This window comes from Hippoglossus hippoglossus, chromosome 16 (genome assembly GCF_009819705.1).
Source record: "Hippoglossus hippoglossus isolate fHipHip1 chromosome 16, fHipHip1.pri, whole genome shotgun sequence".
Lineage (NCBI taxonomy): Eukaryota > Metazoa > Chordata > Actinopteri > Pleuronectiformes > Pleuronectidae > Hippoglossus > Hippoglossus hippoglossus.
Window position 1 is genome coordinate 5,730,382 of NC_047166.1, and position 13,536 is coordinate 5,743,917.

Sequence of the window (13,536 nt, forward strand, 5' to 3'; positions counted from 1 at the left end):
CTGTGAGGGGACAAGAAAAAGGGAGGACGGAGCAGATCAGATCACATGGGCTGTTTTAACACACGCACTGAGGTCCGGAGCATTTCCTGAAATCTTCTGGAGGGGCTGTATGCGAGAATCTGAATGGCCGATTCAATTGCTCAAGACATTATCGGAATTCTTTTCATGCTAGCTCCCTCGTAAAATGTCCAGAAATATCCGAGTGAGCACACGTGAGAGACGGGATGTTCCGAGAAAATTCACTGCGAGCAAGTGGGTGAGATGATAAGATGTGCCACATATAAAGAAGATGACGACGTAGATGTTAACTTGGAAAGATGAGATTTGCGATCTTCTGCTCCGTTCTTAAGGCAAACTCCAGAAAATGTCTTTGACTTTGCCTTTCACATATGAAGAACGCATGCCTTCATGCCTAAAAACAGCTTTAGAGAAGTTTGTGGTGGCTGTCATGGTTTGATGCATTTGTGTACGTTCTTCTGTGAGTCCATGTGTGTGCGCAGGCTATGTGCAAGTTAGGATTGTGTGTTTGCACTTGTATGAATCTTTTTTCCAGCTCACCCCTGCAGGTGCCACAGGTAGAGGGTTGGCTGTGTACAGGCTCCTCTTTCCATCGTACACTGGCCTGCGATCCCCAAAGATGGTCACCTTGAAGTGCTGCACCATCGAGTCGACCACCTCCCTGTACAACACATACAGACTCTCAGTTCAACTGAAACTAGCAAAGTACTGACATTAAAAACATCTGTGAATCTAAAGTCACAGATTAAACCCCAAATGTATCTCATGTGTCCGTCAACCGCCATTTATCCCTCAGAAAAACACAGCAAATTGGGATCTCACTCCTTGTAAGATGCTCTATATTAGATATTAGCTACTGTAAGTGCACATTTCTAAAAGTTTTAAAGATAAGGACCGCCGTACCTGTTGACCCGCCGTGGACACTTGTCAGGCTTGATGTCCACCTCGTAGAGGTAGACATCCATCTTGGGGATCTCCACCTGGAAGCAGTTGGCCAGCAGCTTGATGGGCTTCCCCATGGTGCCATAGCCAGGCCGCCGAGGCATGGTGAACAGGGACTGGGCCCCAACGGCTCCTGAGAGAAAAACAAGGAGGAACAAGGAGGAATTAAAAAAAAAAAACATGTACAGGTCATTCAGGGTGAAGATGTGCAGAATGCATGGGAATAAATCATGTTGTGCTAAACTGATATTACTGACAGATATTGGTTTATCAAAGATACAGTAAAGTATATACAAGTGGCTGATGGTGGGGAGAAAAATGACCTGTGAAATTCCAAATGTCAAGATAAGATACGTGTCGGGAAACACCAAGAAGAAGCATGTTTGACTTAGACATTTTAAACATTTAAAGGCAAACACACACACACCCACCACACCATCAATAAACTGTCACACCTCGATACAATGTGAACATTTTATTAGATAAACAGAATAGTACAGAAAGTGTCAGGGGAATAAAGCTGGTTTCCCAAATTATGAGCATTTGAACATGCACCTACTCAAAAGCAAACTGTTACACACTGTATTTTGAAAATACACACATGAAACACAGGTGCAATGACCACAAATGCGGCGTGTGAAACAGGAAGTGTGTGGAGCGGCACATGAAGCCGTCTCGATGGAAATGAACGGATGATGACATCTTCTCCGTCGCATTTGGAAAAAAGGAAGACAACAGCTGAATAATGTGAGGTTACACAGGGTTTCCTCTAAAGCTACTTCATTTCACTGTAGTGGAACATTTAAAAAGCAGGTCCTTAAAGATGACTAATGGACAAATGACTCACATTTCACATACTTTAAATTCTCACTGTGTTACTCAACTTATGATGGGACCGAAGATTGGACTAAAATGTCAAAGTTGACGCATAATGATTCATAAGAAAATACACTTTCTCGCCCACTAGCTCTTCTACAATAGACTAAACTTCCGCCACTAAGGGTCTCTCAATCAAAACAAAAAAAAAAGAATGAGTTTGATGATGTTGTGAAGGAGTGTGGAATCGTGGGCGTTGTTGTGTTCACCATCGTTGCCTAAAATCTACCTCTACAGAGCCGGCAATGAATAATCTTCATCTTTTACAAGTGACCAGGACAAACAATGGGGGGAGAAAATGGTTGACTGGTTAAATGGCTAGCAGCGTGTTTCTCCTTTATAGGTAATTTGCCCCAGAAGTTGCAGCAGAGACAGACAAAGCAACGAGTAAAGCGGATATGATGCAAATAAAAGCAGAACAAAATCTCTGAGCTTGCACATTTTGGTTAATTTAGCTGTTATTTGCTCTGTGTGTGTTTCACATGTTTTCTACGTGACACACTTGTTCTAAAAGATACACACACAAAAAAGGAAACATGAGTCACTTTGATCCAGAAACAAGTGAGTTCTCTTCAGCTAAATGTGCCACACTCATGTCAGTGCTATTTTGGGTCTGCTGAGGCTTGTCCTCCACATCAGACTTGAAGGAACAACTCGCTTTGCTGACGTGCCAATATAATGTCTGGATTAAAAATCAGGATGCTATCATGTGTTTGGCCATTCTTATGCAAGAGCCGCCAACTTTACACAAAAACTCAGATGAGACTCATCAATTTTCCTGGCAAATGTTGCTTTCTTTCAAACCCCCCCCCAGACCCCGTGGCTTTATTTGACTTTTTATTCAACTGTCTTGTTCTGTCTTCTGGAGCTCGCCAGTCTCAACCGAAAAAGAAAAACAGCCCCAGATGTGTCACCAATAAATGAGAGTCGTGGTTTGAGTGTGATTCATCACCGATTTGACTCATAGCCTCACATGTGTGGGTGATGTTAGGGTTGAGGGCCCCGCAGAAGGGAAGTTCATAAAAACCCTCCCTACGACGGAACAGAAACCTTCTGTGAGGTAACGGCCGACAACATGAGCAAACCCCCGACTGTTTGTTTACAGTCAGTAAGCCTTGGAAATATGTGTTTTGACCTGGTCCATTTATTCTGCGTCTCCTCTGATGGGCTGTGGAGTCTAACAGGGTTGATGGAGGGTGTAGGTCTGTGTGGAAAATTATTTTTAAAAAAGGGGAAAGTCTGGAATTCCTACCACGGCTGTCACTCTCACACAAAACTATGTGCACGCTAAGTTTTGTAATGGTAATTCCCTTGGGTGCCCTTTGTGAAAAGTACGAGGGAAGTCCAGTTTCACACACACACACACACACACACACACACACACACACACACACACACACACACACACACACACACACACACACACACACACACACACACACACACACACACACACACACACACACACACACACACACACACACACACACACACACACACACACACAGGTCTTCATTAGGGCGACACAAATGAGGTCGTCTACCACGAAGAGTGACTTGTCCTAGTTCCTAATTCAGGACTCGATAAGTCCTTAATTTAAACTTTAACAGCTTCTTCCGTTACTGAGAGAACTTATTTAATGTGCTGTGATGGTCCTGGTGAAGTGGGTGAGTAGGAGGGGGATAGCAGGGAGTGGCAGGATTAGAGAGTGGGCAGAGTTGGTGTTTTCTGACTTTCATCTGCCTCTCTGTACTGGCTTCCATTCAGCGTGAGTCACGGAGAGAAACCCACAGCGGAGCATCCTGCTTCTTTCTCGTGGAGTTACATGGCAGGGTGAAGGGTTAAGTTTTGGTATTCCACTCCCTTGTGCAGACACACGCACACACACACACAACCACTTGGTTTCATTATTTTGGTATGAAACCCACACAAGGAGACAGGCGGTAATTTGTAGCAGAGGTATTGCAGGGACACGCTGAAATAATGAGCTTATATTTCCCACATTACACACACAGTTGCTACACTTTTGGCATTTTGTACAAACACAAGCGCGGACTCTCCCTGATGCACACTGACAAACTGCAACAATTTTTAAATTCAAACAAACTAATCCCGACGCAGCACAATCTCGAAGGCCAGACCTCCAACGAAGCGCCTGATCACACAGAGCAACCTCCAACCCGCAGTCGTGATTTCTGTTTGGATGGCGCCAACGTGACGAGATGCACACAAGCATCAAAACAACCAAGTTGTGTGGGTTTAATCAAAACGCCATCACCGTGATATTAGGCTGGGGCAGCCCCTGCATTCTTTGGCTTCCTGTGAATCGTGTAGATCTGGTTGATTGTGGCGCTTGCAGGAAAAGCTTGAGACGCGGTGATGTGGGTATATTCAGGTTCCCTTTGCAGTGGTGGTCGCTGTTCAGAAGAGCCCGACCAATATGAGCCTTTCACAGTCATATCAGTATCTCTGTTGACGTTTGCTGATATGCGCCGATATGAAAACTTTTATTTTACGGATTTAAAAATGCAGGAAAGATGTGCATTTATGTTTTTTATTATATAAAAATATATTTTGTTCTTAATTCAAGTTCTACATATTATTATTATATATACCTGTATTTGGTTGTATTAGATTTTTCTTTTCAATTATAATTATTCATGATAAAGTTTGTGGTTAAAGTGTAAAATCTCAACCCTCTATGACAGTTCTTTGTCGTAAGGGTTTAATAACAACATCTTAGGAATCATTGGCAATTAAAAAATACATTTTGGTATCAGAATGTTCTATTCAGACTATTTTATTGGTTAAAAATGACTAAAATGTGAAATTTACATGATTCCATAGGAGGATATTGTTTGTAATGAAGTACAGTTCGACTGTCTTTTTCAAAACCAGAATATAACCACCATTCAAACAGCAGCTGGAGAAATTTGACTTTGGCTAAACTATTGGTGACAACTGCTTGCTGTGAACACTGAGCAACAACATGAGGCACACGGCAGGTGATACACGGAGATGTTGGAAATCCACCTGGCTTGTCACACAGGTGTGTGTGTGTTTGCGAACAGCCAACCTGACCCTGATCATACCGCAGCACTTCAAATGCCTCCCTCCTATCTGTACTTCTTGGAAACTGTGCGTCTCTGTTCCCTCCACAAACAGACAAAACAAATGTGCTTGTCCAGAGGAGCAGGAGCGAGGGGGTCAGAGAGAGAGAGAGAGAGAGAGAGGTTTAACTGTCAGGCCGGGGGGGACGGAGGTGGGAGCGACTGGGAGAGCAAAGTACTTTAATCTCAAGCTTCTGCAGTCGTAAAGGAGCTTTATCCTACACACTTTCAGGAGGTACAACTCATGAAGTAATTAGCCAGAAGACTGATTCTACAACTGCTTTAAAACCTAATGACAGGTAAAACAAAAAGAAAACTAAATGTTTAAGACATGGAAGGCTATTTTCAGACCCGTCAATGTCGGGGGAAAAGTGGGTGTGGACATTTTCTGGGGTTTCACTTATGAAGAAAGCAGCAGGAGATTGTCGGAGCAGAATGTGCGGAACATTCATGTGAGAGGTGGAGCCCGAGTAGATCATGTAGGACACAGGACAGAACAAGTTAATGCCAGTGCGGAAATGATGGCATCAGCCCTTATCACCAAAAGCTCTCGAATCTCATCGTCCTTCATAGTTGACATCGTCATCTGCGTCTTCTCTGTGTGTGGCACCTCTCTTTCATCCTGAGATGTTTGTATTCTCAGTTTTCTTTCCAGTTTTGTGCATGTCAAGTCTTAAAAACATCGTCAACATGTCCACTCACTTGCTTTGAATTTTCCTGCTGTATTCTAACATGGGCTTGCTCTGATATTTTTCTGACATCTTACCAGGAGGCTGGCAGGAAACGTCCAGGTGTAACAGGCCAAATTAACCCCCGCCCAGATTAAACCTGGGTATACTTTGGCCCAGGCCAGAGTATTCCCCGGGGATTAACTGTCCTAGGCCAAACTATACCCGGGGGTGTAAAATAGCCTAGGCCATACATACTTATGTTACAATTGCATTATGTTTTGGGTATGTGCTTTTATTTTAATGTGTAACACTACTGAGAAGTGTTGTAGTAACCTTTGATCTTTGTGGATGTTTTGATGTTGTTATCAGTGTTTAACTTTGAACATTTATATTGTAGCGAGGACTTGCTAGTCTTAGAAGTTGAAGTTTCAGGACGTAGTAATCTTTGATCTTTGTGGAAGTCTAATATTTTTTCTGTTTTTCTGGTTGAAGTAATAAAAGTCTATGTTTTAGAGTTTTAAGATTTAAGCTTTCTCACTTAACTTACCTGACAAAGCTGAACCCCCAATAAAATGTTGAAAAATTAAGTAAAATTAAGTAATTCTTGTGTATATCACTCAACACTACTGATATCATGGGGGTATAATCTGGCCTGAGGGGTATAAATTGGCCTAGGCCCCTTTAACCCCAGGTATAATCCGGACTGGGGGTATACTATGGCCTGTTACACCGGGAAGGGTCTGGAGCATCTGACTCTGACATTTGCGTTCTCGCATACAGCCCCTCCGGGAAAACGTCCAGAGCTCGGTGCTTGTCTGAGAACAGCTTTGTTGTCATGCTTTATATGATGAATAAGACCTTGACAGTCACAAGCACCCTTCACTGGGCCTGCTGGGTGTGTGGGAAGCTGTACAACCCCTAACACATGCAGATGCTTGCACAGGTTTACAGGAACATCGACTTACTGCGAGACTAAACACAAAACTATTCAACAAGTGCTTATCAGGGATGCGATGACCTCTACTGCTGCAAGGTGACGTGCAATACTTGGCTATGACAGATACTGAAAGCTCACCCACAACCACACATCAAAAGGTTTATTGACTCCACTAACAGTGAGTGGAGGAGTTCAAGGAAACCTCCTCTTGTTGCGATAAAAGATTCCGCACTGTTTGTGTGCGCACTTTCAGATAATTACAGGAAGGACATGCTTTGACAAACAGAAGACACAAGATTTAATCCTCCCCCAGTCCGTATAAGTATGTTTCTCATTTCCTGAGCTGCAGACAGTGAGAGATCACAGAGGTGGGAAAGCCCATCTTTACCATCAATAAAAATCAACCATCGGTGTGTTCTGGGGAAATGCAACTATGATAGATGTGGGTTGTCATAGCCATGGGAAATTGATGCAATAGCCCCTGGGCCTATTGCAACGTGCAGAAAAAAGTAATTCTTGTTTTCACATTTATTGAGAAGGAACACAATATAACCTAGTTCTATTTCGGGTTTGTCATTACATTGACTGCTGTTTACTGTACCGGCCTTTTAAGGTTCTGCCAACATCTTTCTTAAAATCAAATTTGAATATTTTGGGATATGTCTTTACCTTAACTACCACTGAAAAAGGAACTGGAGTTCTAAAAATAACTGTGTGGGGTTTACATTGAGAAAATATATCAATTATCATCAGGGACACACAATCACAGGTAAGATAATTCATGTTAATGTCAATGAAAATGTCCTTCAGTTAATATTTAGCTTACAGGGGCAAGAAACACAGAACTGTTCAAATCGAAGAAATAGCCATTTTCATGAGGAAAAGAAACATTTTGAGTTTGCTATTCACAAGAATTATCTGCTGATGCAAAAACATGATCTTAGAAGTCTTAAGATCAATTAGGGCTGAGCAATAAAACAATATCATTAATTATCACAACATAATTTTGATCAGATAAGGTATCTTTCAGGATAATGCCAGGTTGCTGTCCAGCAGCTTCAGCTCTGTGCGAGCCAGCTGACGCAGCAGGACAATGACCCCAAACGTTGCTGTAAATCTACTACAAAACGACTTCAGGGACCTCGAGAGAGTCGTTCACACCAGACAAAAGCAGTTCTGTAGGAAGAATAGTCCAAAATTCCTCCTAATCATTGTGCAGGTCAGAGCCAAAGCTACCACGACTGTTCGTTTAAGGGCCGCTGCTGCCAGAGGAAGTTCGGCCACTTTAATCAACTTTGGTTTTGCAAACATTTTTCCACTGAGACTGTAAATGTTTGAGGAATGGGTTCAATAAAGTCAAAAAGGATTCTAATTGCTTGCATGTTATTAGTGTAAAGACATTGTGTTTTTCTGTGAGTGTGACTTTGATCAAGATCACAACACATTTTTATTACCAATAAATGAAGAAACGCAGGTAATTCCAGATGGTTCACATCCTTTTTTTGCCACTTTTCCCTTCTTCTTGTCTGGGCCAAATGGAAGAGTTTCAGCAAATCTTAATGCTGCCAATGTTCTACAAACTCTAAAGCGATATCGCGACCAAAAGCTATGATTGAATGTGCTTATACCTTGCAGGCTTGAAAGACATCTCTTACGTGTTGGTAGTTTCCTGTTTCGGAGAACAGCCGCTGTGCTCAGCTGGAATTTATGTCACTTACGCAGTTCTCCAACAGTAACATGGATTCATGGCAGAAATACAGCATCAAAACTACTCCTACGAGTCCTGCAACATAATCTACTTTTCCGCCGCCCATCAGCATCATCCCAATATGTTTAACACACACACCTTCACTCTTCTGCTCGTGCACTGAACTCATGTTGTGTGCTGCTTGTGTGTGGTTATAGCTGGCTACACTACACTTGGACATACTCCACCACTTTTTGTTGGCAGATGAGTTTTACACAAGTCAACTGGCTCAGGGAAGTGCTGCAGTCGCCCTTTGCGGTTCAAGCAATCATCAATCTTCCAGCATACATACACACAACACTAGAATCAATGTTAGAAATGCCTTTTCTGGGCCATTTGTTCATGAAGGGAACTTATTAAACTTTATTGTCAGTATTTTTCTGAATTTGTTTAATTTGTCCAGCAACAGCTCAACCATGCATTAATAAAAATAATAAGGAACTAATAACATTGATATTACAAGTCTAATCTGTGCTCCAAGATTGTTACATCAGGAACAAAGAGCTCACAATACAGAATCCATTGTATTTGAGCAGAAAGTAACATTAAATACATGTTACTGTCTTTGAATCAAAGCAGAGGGATAGAAATTAGTTAATTAAGAGTCACCAGTGCTACAGTGCAATAGTCCAGATGTAATAAATAAATGCAATGGTGCACCAGAAATCAATGAATCAAATAAATATGATATCTTACACCAATAATCATGATCCTTTTCTTAGCAATAACATTTTTTCAGAAACATCTCAGCAATGCGAACTCGTTCCACTCTGCTGCTTTGCAACACAACACAGTCACACTGTGCACAGTGGGCTGGGATCCAGAATAACTGGATAGTGAGAAGCTAGGCTGACGTCCAGTCCCTGCTAACCACCACATCCCCCCACTACACAAACGTCCACGCTGCTAACGAGTGCACATGTCCACACACATACAGGCCCACACACACACACACACACACACACACAATACAGCTGTTGTGTTTCTAATCCAGAGAGGCCTGAGCTGTGGGAACAGGGCGAGTGCTCGGCGGCGAGGCACAATGGCGTCAGTCACAGCAGGCAGAAAGTAGAAACACACTCGCACATGCATGCACATACGCACACAGAAAGACTGATAGATGGGGAGGATGGATTGATGCACGTAACCCAAAGTCAGACTCCTCGCTCCGACTCCCCTCATCTACCTCAGGGGTGTTGCATCTGGCACCCATGGGAGTCAACGCCACTCTCTGCCGCAGATAAACAGCAGCAGGCGGCCACATACTGACAAGCTGTCGAAGGCCTGGTCAGTCACAACAACATGTTAAATTGTTGACATCAACCTCAGGGCACACCTGAGGCCGAGTGAGAGTGGAGGACTGCATATGACAGGAAAATAACATTGGGTTGGGGGGTTTAGAGGGGGTTACGAATTATCTGCAGTAAGAAGCCAACTGTGACGCAGATACTGACACAGGTCGGTGTAGAATAGCTACACACAGACAGTAGAGGTAGATAACTGTGTACAATAGAGTGTGGATACGCAAGAGGACCAGACAGGCTGGGCCGAGCCAATTTTGAAAAGACAGTCAGGTCGGGTCGGTCACGTTGGCTGGACTGATTTTTTTTACACTGCACTGTCTGTCTGGAATCGGGGGGGAAACAGGCACTAACCATGCGTGTCAGGGACAGAGTAACACAAACTCAGCGCAGCTTATATTAACTGCATCGGGCTCGGGTCGGGTTCAGACACAAAAAAACTGAATGCATGTCTGGTTCAGGTCGGGATCGATTCGTTTTCTCTCGGGCTTGGACGGGTTAGAACTGAAAATTGCAGCTCGAGCCACAGTCGAGTGTTCAACCCTGGCCTATATCACTTACATTTAAACAACATTACAAATCCTGCTCATTTATTGAGTTAATTACTTTTAAAAACAGGAATGTTTTATTCATTAAACTATGGTAAAATGTTCATATTGTAGAGCCAAAAGCAAATAATCAGTATATGCTTTTTAAGGGAAACTCCATATTTCTTTCTATAAAAGAGTCTAGTTTCCAACAGCCCAAGCAAATACTGAAGACGTTGACCACAGTTTATTTCATAACCATCATCCAATTAGTGTTAAACTAAAAAGATCAAGTTAAAGACCTTCACACAGAGTATGAGCTATGTTAAAGTGAACAGGAGATTCTAAATGAAGCCCTCTGTCCTCACGGTGCTGCTATGCCAGTGAAACAGGGGTTCCAGGAGTTGTTGACTTTCTCTGTTGACTCGGGCAAGTCAGCTGCTGTTACTCTGACACTCTACATGCTCTCTAATAAATTCATTAGAGCCAAAGCAAGTACTCGGATTATTGGGTCATGTCAGTGTCTTAACCAGGATTTCTTACTCGCCTTAAAAAGGTCAGGTGCTAAAATTATTTGTCATGCTCATCAACATGTTCTTCCACAGACAATGTCCCTGTTTCTCTGAACAGACTTTGTCCCTAGCTGCATACAGTTTGCATTTCCATGTCAGAGATCGTCCCAAAAATCAAAAAAAACAATCAGCTGATCTTCAGGATTTTTATATAATACATTGAGTTATATTTATTTATTATAAAGAGTATCTAAAACCGCAAATTGGAATAGAGAAGAGACCAGAAATAGACTTTACACAAGCAACATATTCTTCCTACAATTTGATGGTGTTGACAAAATCAAGTTGTGCTCTTATTGAGTGCACTTTTTTGGGGAAAAGCGACAGCTGCTCATCACGATGAATGTGTTGACACATGGATGAAATTCACATCTGGTTTTTGCTGTAAAAGTTTTATATCCAAAACACAAGAATAAACACGTGACTCAATTTGAACTCCAATCATATAAGAAGCATTTAAATCGACTTCTTTGATTCCATACAAATAAACTTACATCGTAGGAAATAAGCAGCTGGGCCTTTAAATGTGAGAATTGCCGCTGAACTATATTAAGACTGTGGGGAATACTGATGGGAGATAAACATGAATTCATCTCGCTGCCTCTGACAAACAGATTTCTGTCTGTCCTGCAGTGAACCCCCTCCCCAATAAAACACACATACTTCTCCATCCAATTCCCTCTCTTCCTGTCCATAACCTCCCCCTAAAATGAGCCCCTTTCAGCTCCCCCAAAAAACAGGACTCAGGAAGGGGGGAAGAGGAGGGAGGAGGTTGTGGAAAAGAAGCGTGGTCTGGCTGCTCTGGCTCCTAATCTCTGTGACACATCACAACCTTCAGCCTTTCCTCCTCTCTCCTCCTCCTCCTTCTCCTCTTCCTCCCACTCACACTGCTCTGTACCCCCCACCCTTCTCAGACACACACACACACACACTACATCCCTTGACTTCTCCCTCCGTCTACTCAGCCCACTCGCAGGAGTTTGCCGTCAGCTCACCGCTCTGACATCAGCATGTGTCAGACAGCAAAGCTCTTCATGTTTTCACTACACAGACATAAATAAGACTTTTTTTTTTTTTTTTTTTTTTTTTTTTTAAACGGAGCATGGGAAACAGAGTATGTTCCACACAGGGCCAGAGGATTCACAACAAAATGTAAAAATGACAGGATATTTGGAGTTTTTACTTTGTTAATGGGTAAAGCTACGCTACATTTCAAGTGCTGGGATGAAACAGCATTTTTTTCTTTTTTATTAAGATGCTCTCTGACATGTAGGTCAGACAACAATAAAATAAAGCACCAAGGGCCAACAGTCCCCTTCATCAAGATCCAGGCGTTATTCCCTGGGAATTGGCGAAAATGTCAAAATTATGTATTGTTGTAAAGTGATAAAACATTCATGTATCCACCCCAAAATTGAAAAGGTTGTTTCGTGGTGCATGTCCCATGCTTCCACCAAGTTTTGTGAATATCCATTCAGTAGTTTTTGCATAGTCCTGCTGAAAACTAACAAACAAACCAATTGACAGGGGTGAAACTACTACATCCTTGGCAGAGGATAATGTCATGAAATGTCCCCACTACTTATTCAGATTGATAGAATATCATTGCCAACATCGGCCAGATCAAGTTCAAAATATGGAATATGATCTGATGAAAAACTTTGGTCACATCAAGATGGGTCATTAGGAAGGGTTTTTAATTTTCTTCAGCAAAATGAAACCTAAGACAAATTTCTCTCTTATGAAATGAGTAAAAAGAGCAAGGCCACACTGCATTTTCAAAGAAACCTACATCAATATGCCAATGGTTAGCCTTATGGGTGGCAGGGGTTGTGGATGGGGGTAGTCTATTGTCAATGGGCAGTTTGAATTAACTGAGTATTATGGGGATGGACTGCAAATCAAGCACTAAGCCGTCCCTCAAAGCCGACCCCAGTGTCTGTACAAAATCCACAGAGAGCTGGAATACAAGGGGAATGACAGGGAAGGCAGAGTTTCCCACTGAGGCACAGAAAGGGAAATAGAAGCAGTTACGAAGGCGGGCGGGGTATGGGATGGGGGGGGGGTATGTAAATTTTAAAAAAGAGCGGGAAACAGACAAGAGACAGAAGGGGGTAGGAAATGGTGAGAGACTTGCCAAAGAACAAAAGTAAGCCATCAACACGACAAACAAGCAGAAAATATGCTAATTTCTGATGTCCTCAAAAATACCCCGAGAAGTTCTTCATGAAACTATTAATATTCCCCTTCAGTGTTAGCGTTAATGGACAGAAAAACCCACGTCCACCAGGACTGCCTTTCACAACAAGCTGACTCATCTCTCGCTAACTCAAATCCCACCTGGTCACCAAGTGTAGTGCGACAGGTGGAGGGTGGGGGAGGCCCCCCTGCTGTCCGGAATCTGCCATCTCATTGTCTTCCAGTAAACTGCATCCTTCACGCTGCCACGTAACCAAGCTCTCACACAGTCGATGTTCACAGGTTAATAAACATGTGCCATTCTCCTCCCACAAATAATACAGGTAACGGACGTTGAGACAATTTTTAGCACCAGGTCGGCCGTCACGCCTCAAACATGCTTTTAAACTTGTGCACCTATGTGGAGTATGTAGACTTGGTTACCTTTTTGCAGTCATTAGCTAAAGTAAGCAGACAGGCTGCTGGTTAGAGATTATTAAATTAACTCATCTTCTCTCAACTATCTTATCTAACTCACAGAAGGAAAGCAATTTAGAATTTGCCCTAGAAAAGGGTCTGCTGCCAAAACCAGCATGACATACCAATAACTTAATTCTGTATGTACGTCAAAACTGTTATATAATACTGTTAATCTCA

General features: G+C 42.5%; 2 protein-coding genes across 7 annotated transcripts in view; one reads left to right on the forward strand and one right to left on the reverse strand.

Moving 5' to 3' along the window:
* The window catches only part of LOC117777400 (hemicentin-1-like), a 1,765,934-nt gene that overhangs the window by 528,552 nt on the left and 1,223,846 nt on the right, over nucleotides 1–13,536 (forward strand). The gene's annotated exons all lie outside the window — the stretch shown is intronic.
* The window catches only part of LOC117777407 (protein argonaute-3), a 34,336-nt gene that overhangs the window by 18,024 nt on the left and 2,776 nt on the right, over nucleotides 1–13,536 (reverse strand). For all 6 annotated transcript variants that reach the window (XR_004616599.1, XR_004616598.1, XM_034612175.1 and 3 more), the window contains exons 2-3: nucleotides 922–1,093; nucleotides 559–679 (exon numbers count right to left, since the gene is read on the reverse strand). Coding sequence is in view for 4 of the 6 variants with exons in the window: in XM_034612175.1 (XP_034468066.1) it covers nucleotides 559–679; nucleotides 922–1,093 (293 nt within the window). In the remaining 2 variants the exon portion in view is untranslated. The remainder of the gene's footprint in view (nucleotides 1–558; nucleotides 680–921; nucleotides 1,094–13,536) is intronic.